This window comes from Hylobates moloch, unplaced genomic scaffold (genome assembly GCF_009828535.3).
Source record: "Hylobates moloch isolate HMO894 unplaced genomic scaffold, HMol_V3 SCAFFOLD_7, whole genome shotgun sequence".
NCBI classification, from domain to species: Eukaryota; Metazoa; Chordata; class Mammalia; order Primates; family Hylobatidae; genus Hylobates; species Hylobates moloch.
Genome location: NW_026652282.1, coordinates 64,017,579 through 64,030,836, shown reverse-complemented (window position 1 = coordinate 64,030,836; position 13,258 = coordinate 64,017,579). Strand labels below are relative to the sequence as shown.

At 39.5% G+C, this 13,258-nt stretch overlaps 1 protein-coding gene and 1 non-coding gene across 2 annotated transcripts in view; one reads left to right on the top strand and one right to left on the bottom strand.

Moving 5' to 3' along the window:
* Positions 1-12,581, top strand: part of MAGT1 (magnesium transporter 1) — a 67,613-nt gene extending 55,032 nt beyond the window's left edge. The window contains exons 9-10 of the mRNA XM_032757211.2: positions 8,080-8,170; positions 9,708-12,581. Coding sequence (XP_032613102.1) covers positions 8,080-8,170; positions 9,708-9,723 — 107 coding nt within the window. The 3' untranslated portion in view covers positions 9,724-12,581. The remainder of the gene's footprint in view (positions 1-8,079; positions 8,171-9,707) is intronic.
* Positions 2,080-2,186, bottom strand: LOC116812289 (U6 spliceosomal RNA). The gene has a single exon (XR_004370603.1). It is a non-coding gene; the product is annotated as a U6 spliceosomal RNA (small nuclear RNA).
* Positions 12,582-13,258: the final 677 nt, after the last annotated feature.

The following is a 13,258-nucleotide window of genomic DNA, read 5'->3' as shown; positions in this document are numbered from 1 at the left end:
TTGTCGCCCAGGCTGGAGTGCAGTGGCACGATCTCAGCTCACTGCAAGCTCTGCCTCCCAGGTTCACGCCATTCTCCTGCCTCAGCCTCCCAAGTAGCTAGGACTATAGGCTCCTGCCACCATGCTCGGCTAATTTATTTTTTGTATTTTTTTTTTTCTTCTCACTCTGTCACCCAGGCTGGAGTGCGGTGGCGCGATCTCGGCTCACTGCAAGCTCTGCCCCCCGGGTTCACCCCATTCTCCTGCCTCAGCCTCCCAAGTAGCTAGGACTACAGGCACCCGCCACCATGCCCGGCTAATTTTTTTGTATTTTTAGTAGAGATGAGGTTTCACCGTGTTAGCCAGGATGGTCTCGATCTCCTGACCTCGTGATCCGCCCACCTCGGCCTCCCAAAGTGCTGGGGTTACAGGCGTGAGCCACCACGCCCAGCCATTTCACTGTAATTGTATCAGCATTAATCTCATTAATATGTATCTGTTTTATAGATACATACATATTTGCCAATCAGATAAGGTGGAAATGTATTATTTTGTACTCCTTTTATTTTTATAAGGTCAAATATTTTCCTAAATGTTTATTAGTCATTTGTGTTTATGTTTTTCCTTCTATAAATTGTCCTTTTGTCTTTTGCCATTTATCTGTTAGAGTCTTAGCCCTTTTATTTGGTTCGTAAGGAATTTTTTTTTTTTTTTTTTTTTTTTTTTTTTTTTGGAAACGGAGTCTTGCTCTGTCTCCCAGGTTGGAGTGCAGTAGTGCGATCTTGGCTTACTGCAACCTCCGCCTCCTGGGTTTAAGCAATTCTCCTGCCTCAGCCTCCCATGTAGCTGGGATTACAGGTGCATGTCACCACGCCCAGCTAATTTTTGTATTTTTAGTAGAGATGAGATTTTACCATGTTGGCCAGGCTGGTCTCAAACTCCTGACCTCATGATGTGCCTGCCTCGGCCTCCTAAAGTGCTGGGATTACAGGCATGAGCCACTGTACCCAGCCAGACATTTTTTTTTTTTTTTAAAGGCAAGGCGTTACTCTGTTGCCCAGGCTGGAGTGCAGTGCCATGATAATGATTCACTGTAGCCTCGAACTCCTGGACTCCAGCAATCCTACTGCCTCAGCTTCCCAGGTAGCTATGACCACAGGCTCATGCCACCACTCCCGGTTAATTTTATTTTATTTTTTGTAGAGATGGGGTCTCACTTTGTTGCCCAGGCTGGTCTGTATCTCCTGTGCTCCAGCAACCTTTCCCACTGTGGCCTCCCAAAGTGCTAAGATTACAGGTGTGAGCCACCATGCCCAGCCTGCATGAACTTTTTATATATTAGAATATTCACACATTATTATCTGTTGCAGAGAGAATCTAACAATGTAATTTGGTTTTACTTTCATGAAATAAGTATAAGTCAAGATTTTCCTTTTATGATTAAAAAGTTAAATGTCAACCAGGCGTGGTGGCTCACACCTGTAAATCCCAGCACTTTGGGAAGCCGAGGCAGGTGGATCACCTGAGGTCAGGAGTTCGAGACCAGCCTGGCCAACATGGCAAAACCCCGTCTCTAAAAAAGCAAAAATTAGCCAGGCATGGTGTCACGTGCCTGTAATCCCAGCTACTCGGGAGATTGAGGCATGAGAATCACTTGAACCCAGGAGGCGGAAGTTGCAGTGAGCCGAGATCACGCTACTGCACTCCAGCCTGGGCGACAGAGCGAGACTTCATCTCAAAATAAATAAATAAATAAATAAGTTAAATGTCATCAAAATTACCCTACCTAAATAAAGTCTAATATTTACTTTAACTTCTAGAAAAAAGATGAAGATACTGAACTTCAAATTTGAGAAATACTTGTTTTGCTCAATTAAAATAATTTTTTTTTAGCTGGATGTGGTGCCACGCACTTGAAGTCCCAGCTACTTGTGAGGCTGGGACAGGAGGATGGCTTGAGGCCAGGAGTTAGAGGCTGCAGTGAGCTATGATCACACCACTGCACTTCAGTCTGGGCAGCAGAGCGAGACTCAATCTCTAAAAAAATGAATTTTTACATGGTAGAAAAATAATTAATGTATCAGTTTTTAAAATTAAAAAAAATATATGGAACACTTCACGAATTTGCGTGTCATCCTTGCACAAGGGCCATGCTAATCTTCTCTGTATGATTCCAGTTTTAGTATATATGCTGCCAAAGCAAGCATTTTACAGTTTTTAATCCAGTCAGTATATGTCCTTTCACTGCCTGACTTTTTACGAGATCAGGCGCGTTCAGGGTGCTATGGCTGTAGACTCTGCCTGACTGTTTAAAAATTGCCTATTTCAGTGTTTATTCTTGGGAAAAGCCATCAAAGTACACTACTGACATGAACTTAAATTGTTAAACATTTTGGCAACATATACTGAAATAGTCACAATTTGATCTCCTAAGTTTCTTACCTAACAAAATGATCACAAATTAATAGATGTTTCTTTAGCATGTTCTGGGAACTGCTCTAAGCACTTTTAGATGTATGAAAAGAGGAGGATACAAATATATACAGAGTGATGCTGTATATATGTATGTGCACATTTTCTTTTCCTTTTTTTTAAATTTGAGACAGGGTCTCACTCTGTCGCCCAGGCTGGAGTGCTGTGGAGAGATCATAACTCACTGCAGCCTTGACCTCCCTGGCTCAGGTGATCCTCCCACCTCAGCCTTCCTAGTAGGTGGGACTACAGGCATGCACCGCCACACCTGGCTAATTTTTTATAGAGGTGGGACCTCGCTACATTGTCCAGGCTGATCTTGAACTCCTGGGCTCAAGCAATCCTTCTGCCTTGGCCTCCCCAAATGCTGTGATTTACAGGCGTGAGCCATCACACCCAGTCTGTGAGTACATTTTCTTAGAGAATAAAAGGCTAACTTGTCTACACGGAGCATGTGTTAATACTCAGAAAAAGTATTTTATTTTTAATTTTTGTGGGTACATAGTAGGTGTATATATTTATGGGATACATGAGATGTTTTGATATATAGGCATGCAATGTGTAATAGTCACATCATGGAGACTGCAGTATCCATCCTTCAAGTATTTACCCTTTGTGTCATAAACAATCCAATTATACTTTTTTAGTTATTTTTAAATGTACAGTTAAATTATTATTGACCATAGTTATCCTGTTATGCTATCAAACAGTAGGTCTTATTTATTCTATTTTTTTTGTACCCATTAGCCATCCGTACCTCCCCCAGCATTCCCCAACTACCCTTCCCAGCCTCTGGTAACCATCCTTCTATTCTCTGTGTCCATGAGTTCAATTGTTGTCATTTTTTGATCCCACAAATAAGTGAGAACATGTGATTTTTTTTTTTTTTCTGTACATGAATTATTTCCCTTAATGATTTCCAAGGCCGGGCATGGTGGCTCACTCCTGTAATCCCAGCACTTTGGGAGACCAAGATGGGCAGATTGTTTGAGGTCAGAAGTTCTAGACTACCCTGGCCAATATGGTAAAACCCCGAATCTACTAAAATACAAAAATTAGCTGGGCGTAGTGGTGCACACCTGTAATCCCAGCTATTCGGGAGGCTGAGGCAGGAGAATTGTTTGAACCTGGAAGGCAGAGGTTGAAGTGAGCCAAGCTGGCGCCACTGCACTCCAGTCTGGGTGACAGAGCGAGACTCCATCTCAATAATAATAATAATAATGATTTCCAGTTTCATGTTGTTGCAAGTGACAGGATCTTATTTTTTTAATGACTAAATAGTACTCCATTGTATATATGTGCCACGTTTTCTTTATCCATTCATCTGTTGATGGACATTTAGGTTGCTTCCAAATGTTGGCTATTGGGAACAGTGCTGCAACAAACATGGGAGTACAGATATCTCTTTGGTATACTGATTTATTTTTCTGTGGGTATATACCCAAGCAGTGGGATTGCTGGATCATATGGTAGCTCAATTTTTAGTTTTTTGAGGAACCTCCAAACTGTTCTCCTTAGTGGTTATACTAACTTACATTCCCCCCAACAGTGTGCAACAGTGTACAAGGGTTCCCTTTTTTCCACATCCTCACCAGCATTTATTATTGCTTGTCTTTTGGATATAAGCCATTTTAGCTGGGGTGAGATGATAGATATCTCATTGCAATTTTTATTTGCATTTCTCTGATGATCATTGATGTTGAGTAGCTTTTTTATGCCTACTTGCCATTTGTATGTCTTCTTTTGAGAAGCGTCTATTGAAATATTTTCTGTTTTTGTGGTGACTCACGCCTGTAATCCCAGCACTTTGGGAGGCCGAGGCGGGTGGATCATGAGGTCAGGAGATCAAGACCATCCTGGCTAACACAGTGAAACCCCGTCTCTACTAAAAAAAAATACAAAAAATTAGCCGGGCATGGTTGCAGGCGCCTATAGTCCCAGCTACTCGGGAGGCTGAGGCAGGAGAATGGCATGAACCCGGGAGGCAGAGCTTGCAGTGAGCTGAGATCACACCACTGCACTCCAGCCTGGGCGACAGAGCAAGACTCTGTCTCAAAAAATATGTATATATATTTTTCTGTTTTTTTGATCAGATTATTAGATTTTTTTCCTGTAGAGTTGTTTGAGCTCCTTTTATATTCTGGTTATTAACCCCTTGTCAGATGGGTACTGTGCAAATATTTTCTCCCATTCTGTGGATTGACTCCTCGTTTTGTTGATTGTATCCTTTGCTCTGCCGAAGTTTTTAAACTTGATGTGATCTCATTTGTCCATTTTTGCTTTGTTTGCCTGTGCTTCTGGGGTATTACTGAAGAAATTTTTGCCAAGATTAATGTCCTGGAGAGTTTCCCCAATGTTTTCTTGTAGTTGTTTCATATTAATAGTTTGCAGTCTTAGGCCGGGCACAGTGGTTCACACCTGTAATCTCAATGCTTTGGGAGGCCGAGACAGGCAGATCACTTGAGGCCAGGAGTTCGAGACCAGCCTGGCCAACATGGTGAAACCCTGTCTCTACTAAAAATACAAAAATTAGCTGGGCGTGGTGGTGTGTGCATGTAGTCCCAGCTACTTCGGAGGCTGAGGCAGGAGGATTGCTTGGCCCAGGAAGTGGAGATTGCAGTGAGCCAAGATCATGCCACTGCACTCCAGCCTGAGCAACAGAGCAAGACTCTGTCTTTAAAATATATATATATAAATAGATATATAAATAGATATACAAATAGATATAAATATATATATATATGGTGTACAGTCTTAGATTTAAGTCTTTAATCCATTTTGACTTGATTTTTCTATATGGCAAGAGATAGGGGTCTAGTTTTGTTCTGCCTATGGATATCCAGTTCTCCTGGCACCCTTTATTGAAGAGACTGTGTTTTCTCCAGTGTATGTTCTTGGCACCTTTGTTGAAAATGAGTTCACTGTAGGTGTGTGGGTTTGTTTCTGAGTTCTCTCTTCTGTCCCATTGGTCTGGATGTCTGTTTTTATGCCAGTACCATGCTGTTTTGGCTACTATAACTCTATAGTATAATTTGAAGTCAAGTAATATGATTCCTCCAGTTTTGTCCTTTTTGCTTAGGATAGCTTTGACTATTCTTGGTCTTTTGTGATTTCATATAAATTTTGTTTTTTTTCAATTTCTGTGAAGTTGTCATTGGTATTTTGATAGGGATTGCATTGAATCTGTAGATTGCTTTAGATAGTATGGACATTTTAACAACATTGATTCTTCCAATCCATGAATGTGGAACATCTTTCCATTTTTTGATGTCCTCTTCAATTTCTTTCAGCAGTGTTTTATAGTTTTCATCATAGAGTTCTTTCACTTCTTTGGTTAAGTTAACCCTTTTCCCATTTGCCTCGAGAATACTCACCAGCAGTGCTTGTGGCTGCAGTGTTTACCCTGAGATAACTCTGCCACAAAATATCGTGCTTTAATTATTGTTTTCACATCCACTCTAGTATATCAACTTTGGAAACAAAATTGATATGTTAGATATCACTGGATTCAAGTGATCCACTACCACTACTGAAAACAGAGTGCTGTAAATAGAATAATATACTAGACATCATTCCATTTGTATTTCCATTATAGTGGTATTTCCATTTACAAAATATAGTAATTCTTGATCACTGAAAATGTCAAATCCTAGAAAATGTAGCATTCCACGTGTAATGTTTACACCATTCTCGAACAGTCATTGGCCAAAGATTCATTTGATGAATTCAATTTTTCTGAAATAGACGATTCTGATGATTCAGGTGATTCTGATGTTAGTTCTGTTTAGTAATAACTCCAACAACAGTTTTTGTTTTATTTTAACATTGAAAATCAGTCAGATTTACTTCAGCCTCAAAGAGCGTGATTATATAAAATTAAATGAGCATTGGCAGCAAGCTGCACTTCTTTTTTGTAAATGAGAAAAGAATTAAAGAGAAATATTGTTTAACATTTACACATTAGCCCCTAGTCACATTGTGTGACAATTAGAAAAGGCAAAAGAATTGCTCCATAAGTAAAACAAAACTGAAAGTTGATTTTCTTTTCTCTTTCTTTTTTTTTTTTGAGACAGAGTTTCGCTTTTTCGCCCAGGCTGGAGTGCAGTGACGTGATCTTGGTTCACTGCAAGCTTTGCCGCCTGGGTTCAAGCGATTATCCTGCCTCAGCCTCCCAAGTGGCTGGGATTACAGGCGCCTGCCACCACGCCTGGCTAAGTTTTTTTGTAGTGTTTAGTAGAGATGGGGCTTCGTCATCTTGGCCAGGCTGGTCTGGAACTCCTGACCTCGTGATCCACCTGCCTCGGCCTCCCACAGTGCTGGGGTTACAGGCATGAGCCACAGTGCCCAGCCGAAAATTGATTTTCTTATCAGTCACTAAGTATGTTTCCCTAGAACAAGCTTGTCCAGTCTGTGGGCCACATGCGGCCCAACACAAATTTGTAAACTTCCTTAAAACATTATGAAGGTTTTTTTCTGCAATTTTTTTTTTTCAGCTCATCAGCTATCATTAGTGTTAGTGTATTTTATTTGTGGCCCAGGACAGCTCTTCTTCCAGTGCGGCCCTGGGAAGCCAAAAGATTGGACACCCCTGCCCTAGAGCTTCCTTTGCTGCTGGGCACATGCTTCCCTACATCCCTGTCTCTATAGTTCTTAGCCATTTTTAGTCCAGGGATTCAAAGAGCTTCACATCATGACAATCCATACTTGAGCATTTGGGGATTAGTATTTGTAGTTCACTTTAATAACTGCTGTGCTAATGTAGGACATGACATGTGGGATTAGTGGAGAGAGCTATGAATCTATGGCTAGGGATCAGATTTTTTTCTCATTATTCAAATAAGAAATCCATGTTTATTGAGTTACATGTATAAGGCTGTGTAGTTATCTGTGCATGAATAAAGTCTTTCAAGTGAGGCTATCTCAATGAAGTCATCAGATGTCTAAGTTAATGTTTATCAATAATACTACAAGGCCACTTTTAGGGGTATTAAAGTTCAGTAAATAAGTAAGCCGGGCACAGTGGCTCATGCCTGTAATCCCAGCTCTTTGGGAGGCTGAAGCGGGAAGATCACTTGAGCCCAGGAGATCAACACCAGCCTGGGCAATGCAGTGAGACACCGTCTTCTCAAAAAAATTAAAAAATTAGCCAGGCGTGGTGGCACACATCTGTAGTCCCAGCTACTCGAGAGGCTGTAGTGGGAGGATTGCTTGAGCCCAGGAGGTTGAGACTGCAGTGAGCTGTGATTGTGCCACTGCACTTCAGCCTGGGCAACAGAGCAAGACTCTGACACAGAAAAAAGAAAAAAAAAAAAAATGAGTGATTTTCTTGTCAATAGTAAGACAGTGTTTCTAACAGTAAACCCTTCAGTGTGATGGCTTTAAAGGAATTATTTCATACATTTGAACTGCATAATTATGTAAAGGAGTTACTCTATCTATTACATTGTAATGGAGCAAATTAAAGGGGAAGACAAATTCCTGAAGATAAGAAATAAGGATGAAAACTGTTGAAAAGTTGAGATTTATCAATAATGTATACCCCTTCCTTTTCACTCTGAAAGTATAGACTGCCATGGTTATTTATTATACTCAACCTGCTCATTTTACTCTCCTTTTATTTTTCTGCAGTAATGTGTGTGGCTGGTATTGGACTTGTTGTATTATTCTTCAGTTGGATGCTCTCTATTTTTAGATCTAAATATCATGGCTACCCATACAGGTATGGTTCTTCTTTTTTATTCATACAGTGATTACCAATACTTGGAATGATTAGAGTTGATATTGCTTTATAATATCCTTCTTTTTGCTTTGCTTCCAAACTATTTTAGCTTATAAAGGAAAGACATAGGCTTTATTTTTATTTATTCATCTATTTATTTATTTATTTTTGAGATGGAGTTTTGCTCTTGTTGCCCAGACTGGAGTGCAATGGCGCAATCTCAGCTCACTGCAACCTCTGCCTCCCGGGTTCAAGCGATTCTCCTGCCTCAGCCTCCCAAGTAGTTGTGATTACAGGCGTGTGCCAGCATGCCTGGCTAATTTTGTATTTTTAGTAGAAACGGGGTTTCACCATGTTGATCAGGTCTCGAACTTCTGACCTCAAGTGATCACCCGCCTCATCCTCCCAAAGTGCTAGGATTATAGGCATGAGCCACTGAGCCCAGCCTATTCATTTATTTTCAGAGACAGGGTCTCACTCTGTCACTCAGGCTGAAGTGTAATGGCGTGTTCATAGCTCATTGTAGCCTTGAACTCCTGAGCTCAAGCCATCATTTCACCTCAGCTTCCCAAGAGGCTAGGACTACAGCTGCACATGACCACACCCAGCTAATATTTTTATTTTTTGTAAAGACAGGGTCTTGCTATGTTACCCAGGCTGGTCTTGAACTTCTGGCCTCAAGCGATTCTCCTGCTCAGCCTCCCAGAGGGCTGGGATTATAGGCATTAGCTAGCCACCATGCCCAGACAGCTGTAATTCAGATATGTTCCATATAAAAATTAATTATAGTATAATGGACAATATTAGTATGTGATTTCTCAGGAACATCTTTTAGATTTATTTTGCCATACCTAATTTATTCTAGAAATCTCTATAATACATAATGATTAGAACATTTTATGCCATTATCTATTCACATAGCTCCTTGTCTACATATTATACTTCCTTTTGAAGAAGAAATGATTTTTTTAATGTTAAAAACTTCTTCTCACCTGTACTTTTTTTTAAGAAATAGAGTGCCACTGCACTCCAGTCTGAGTAATAGAGTGAGACCCCATCTCAAAAATAATAATTATAATAATTTATCCTCTACAGAATACTAATTGAGACGTGAGGGTAATTTTGCTGGGACTTCTGTTAATTATTTCATCAGCAGAGTTGATTCAATAGCAGTGTCGTGTGCCTGTAGTCCCAGCTACTCAGAAGGCTAAGACAGGATGATCACTTGAGCCTGGGAGTCCCAGACCAGACTGGGCAACCCAGTGAGACCCCATCTCTAAAAAAACTGAAAAATAAAATTTATTAATTAACGTCCGTATTCAGGAGATATTTTAACTTGAGGTTGTTCTATTTCCTTTTGTCATAAGACTAACGGGTCTCTCAGTGTTTCTCACTTTTTGTTATTGATACCCAAAGATTATCATGTATGTATCAAAATGCTCTTTTATCTGTTAAAACCAACATACTGCTTATTGATTAAAAGTAAAGCCTACTTTTCTTTCAGAGACTAATAGATTGGTATATATTTTTGTTTCAGCTTTCTGATGAGTTAAAAAGGTCCCAGAGATATATAGACACTGGAGTACTGGAAATGGAAAAATTAAAATCGTGTGTGTTTGAAAAGAAGAATGCAACTTGTATATTTTGTATTACCTCTTTTTTTTCAAGTGATTTAAATAGTTAATCATTTAACCAAAGAAGATGTGTAGTGCCTTAACAAGCAATTCTCTGTCAAAATCATGAGGTATTTGAAAATGATTATCCTCTTAACCTTCTCTTCCCAGTGAACTTTATGGAACATTTAATTTAGTAGAATTAAGTATATTATAAAAATTGTAAAACTACTACTTTGTTTTAGTTAGAACAAAGCTCAAAACTACTTTAGTTAACTTGGTCATCTGATTTTATATTGCCTTATCCAAAGATGGGGAAAGTAAATCCTGACCAGGTGTTCCCACATATGCCTGTTACAGATAACTACATCAGGAATTCATTCTTAGCTTTTCTATCTTTGCATGGATGTGTATACTTTACTCATCTTTCCTTTTGGGTAGAGAAATTATATGTGCCATGTGGTCTTCTGAAAATGGAACATCATTCTTCAGAGCACACGTCTAGCCCTCAGAAAGACAGTCGTTTCTCCTCCTCGTTGCATATTTCCTACTGAAATATAGTGCTGTCTATGATTGTTTTTGTTTTGTTGTTTTTTTGAGACAGGGTCTCACTGTGTCACACAGGCTGGAGTGCAGTGGTGTGAGCTCAGCTGACTGCAAACTCTACCTCCCAGGTTTAAGCGATTCTCCTGTCACAGCTTCCCAAGTAGCTGGGATTTACAGGTGTGCACCGCCATGCCAGGCTAATTTTTGTATTTTTAGTAGAGACAGCGTTTCGCCAAGTTGTCCAGGCTGGTCTTGAACTCCTGAGCTCAAGTGATCCGCCTGCCTCGGTCTCCCAAAGTGCGAGGATGACATGTGTGAGCTACCACACCAGCAATGTCTATGCTTCTCGATAGCTGTGAACATGAAAAAGGACATCTATTTGGAGGCCAAGGCAGGTGGATTGCTTGAGGCCAGGAGTTAGAGACCAGCCTGGCCAACAAGGCAAAACCCCGTCTCTACTAAAAATATGATAATTAGCTAGGCTTGGTGGCTCATGCCTATAATCCTAGCTACTTGGGAGGCTGAGGCACGAGACTTGCTTAATACCTGGGAGGCGGAGATTGCAGTGAGCGGAGATCACGCTACTGCGCTCCAGCCTGAGTGATAGAGTGAGACTCTGTCTCAAAGAAAATGTATCTCTAAATACAGGATTATGATTTCTGCTTGAGTATGGTGTTAACTACCTTGTATTTAGAAAGATTTCAGATTCATTCCATCTCCTTAGTTTTCTTTTAAGGTGACCCATCTGTGATAAAAATATAGCTTGGTGCTAAAATCAGTGTAACTTATACATGGTCTAAAATGTTTCTACAAATTAAAGTTTGTCACTTATTCCATTTGTACCTAAGAGAAAAATAGGCTCAGTTAGAAAAGGACTCCCTGGCCAGGTGCGGTGACTTAACGCCTGTAATCTCAGCACTTTGGGAGGCCGAGGCAGGCAGATCACGAGGTCAGGAGTTCGAGACCATCCTGGCCAACATGGTGAAACCCCGTCTCTACTAAAAATATAAAAATCAGCTGGGTGTGGTGGCAGGCGCCTGTAATCCCAGCTACACAGGAGGCTGAGGCACGAGAATCACTTGAACTCAGGAGATGGAGGTTTCAGTGAGCCAAGATCACGCCACTGCACTCCAGCCTGGCAACAGAGCAAGACTCTGTCTCAAAAAAAAGAAAAAAAAGAAAAGGACTCCCTTAGAATGGGAAAGGAAAACCATAAAATATTGAGCTGATGCCTGTATATAGAAATTAAGCATTTCTCGAAAGCTGTTCTATGTTTTGCTGTTATTTTAGTCTTTATTCTCTTCCTTTAGGTGGAGAAACAAAGTACCAATTTGAAGTGATTTTTTTTATTTTGTCTTTTGTTTTCTGTCAGTAGAAATAACCATATGTGCTAACCAAATTTCTGTGAAGAATGTTTTCATGGTTATCATTATATCTAACTATAACCTCCCCCATAGTTATGAAGAGTAACCTGAAATGCCACTATTGTGGAAATAGGATAATTGTAATTGTGAAAAAATAATTTTAAGGAAATCTTAGAAGTATTACATTAAAAAGATACTATGACTGCCACCTGCTATTTACCTTCTAATAACCCTGCCATGTGGTTTGCAGAAAGAGATGGATATAGTAGCCTCAGAAGAAATATTTTATGTGGGTTTTTTTGTTTTTCGTTACTAGATTTCTTGGATGAGGGGATATGGTTGACCTTTTACTCTTTAATGGAGCAGCCAGTTTTTGTTAATTACTCACTTGTAAATTGTGAGATTCTGAATTCCTTACCTGCTATTCTTGTACTTGTCTCAGGCCAAATCTATGCCATGGTTCTTATGAGACTTGTATGAAGATGCCCTGATTTGTACAGATTGACCACAGGAATACTACTGCCATGTAATCTGTATAGTTCCAGATAATTTGTCATGAACATTGACAGAATGACAATTTTTTGTATTTGCTTTTTCTCCCTTTAAGAGCACATTCTTCTGTAAGGAGAAAGTAGCATTCTGGCTAAAATGTGTGGAAAGCTAATTTACTACACTTATAAAATAATGTTACTTTTGTGAAAATTTTGAATTAGCTTTCATATGAAGTGCCTTAAGTAGACTCTTCATTTACTTTTCTAGTAATGATTTAAATATCATTTGTTATGCATTTTTAAGATACAATTCAGAATGATACATTGTAGTGGCAAAGGTAACCAAATGTCTGGCTGTTTGCTTTTTGACCATATCAATAAACTTTTGCAATCTAAATTCTGAGTTTTTGATTACCATCTAAAGAGGAGTGAGTTTTAAACACTAAACTAGCATTGTAAAATTAGGATTTTACATTTTGAAGTTATAATTAAATTCATTTAAATTTCATATTGTCCTAAGGACAGTTTGATGGGACAGTTTCTTTAAGTATTTCTGGATTGGGATATATTATTCTAGGAATCTATACATGGTCCCTCATTCTTAATGTTGTTACCCATTAGGTGAGTCAAAACAACCAAGATGAGTAGATAAATGACTGCAACAGTTGATCTACCTTTCGTCCCAGACAGTGAACATGCCTTGACTAGGTAATTTCCTTTTGGTAATAAAAACTTGATTTGAAAGTTACCCTGGCAGATTATCAAGTTATATGAAACTAGACAGCAGCTCTTTTGCAAACATGGAGTAGAAACACTGCACAGGAAGTAAAGAGATCTGGCTTTTAGCCCTGGCTCTGTTTCTGTCTAACTATATGACCATAGGTGTCACCTGAACCTCTCTGTACATACTTCTTTATACTAAGTAGAGTGTATTAGACTAAATTACCTTAGTAGTCCTTCCTGCTCTATTGTTCTATTATGCAAAATATTAAAGATGCACTTAAATTTGAATAGATAATATTTTTATATCCGGATTTGGTGCTGAATTAAAATCAACTGAAATGGAGGATATTC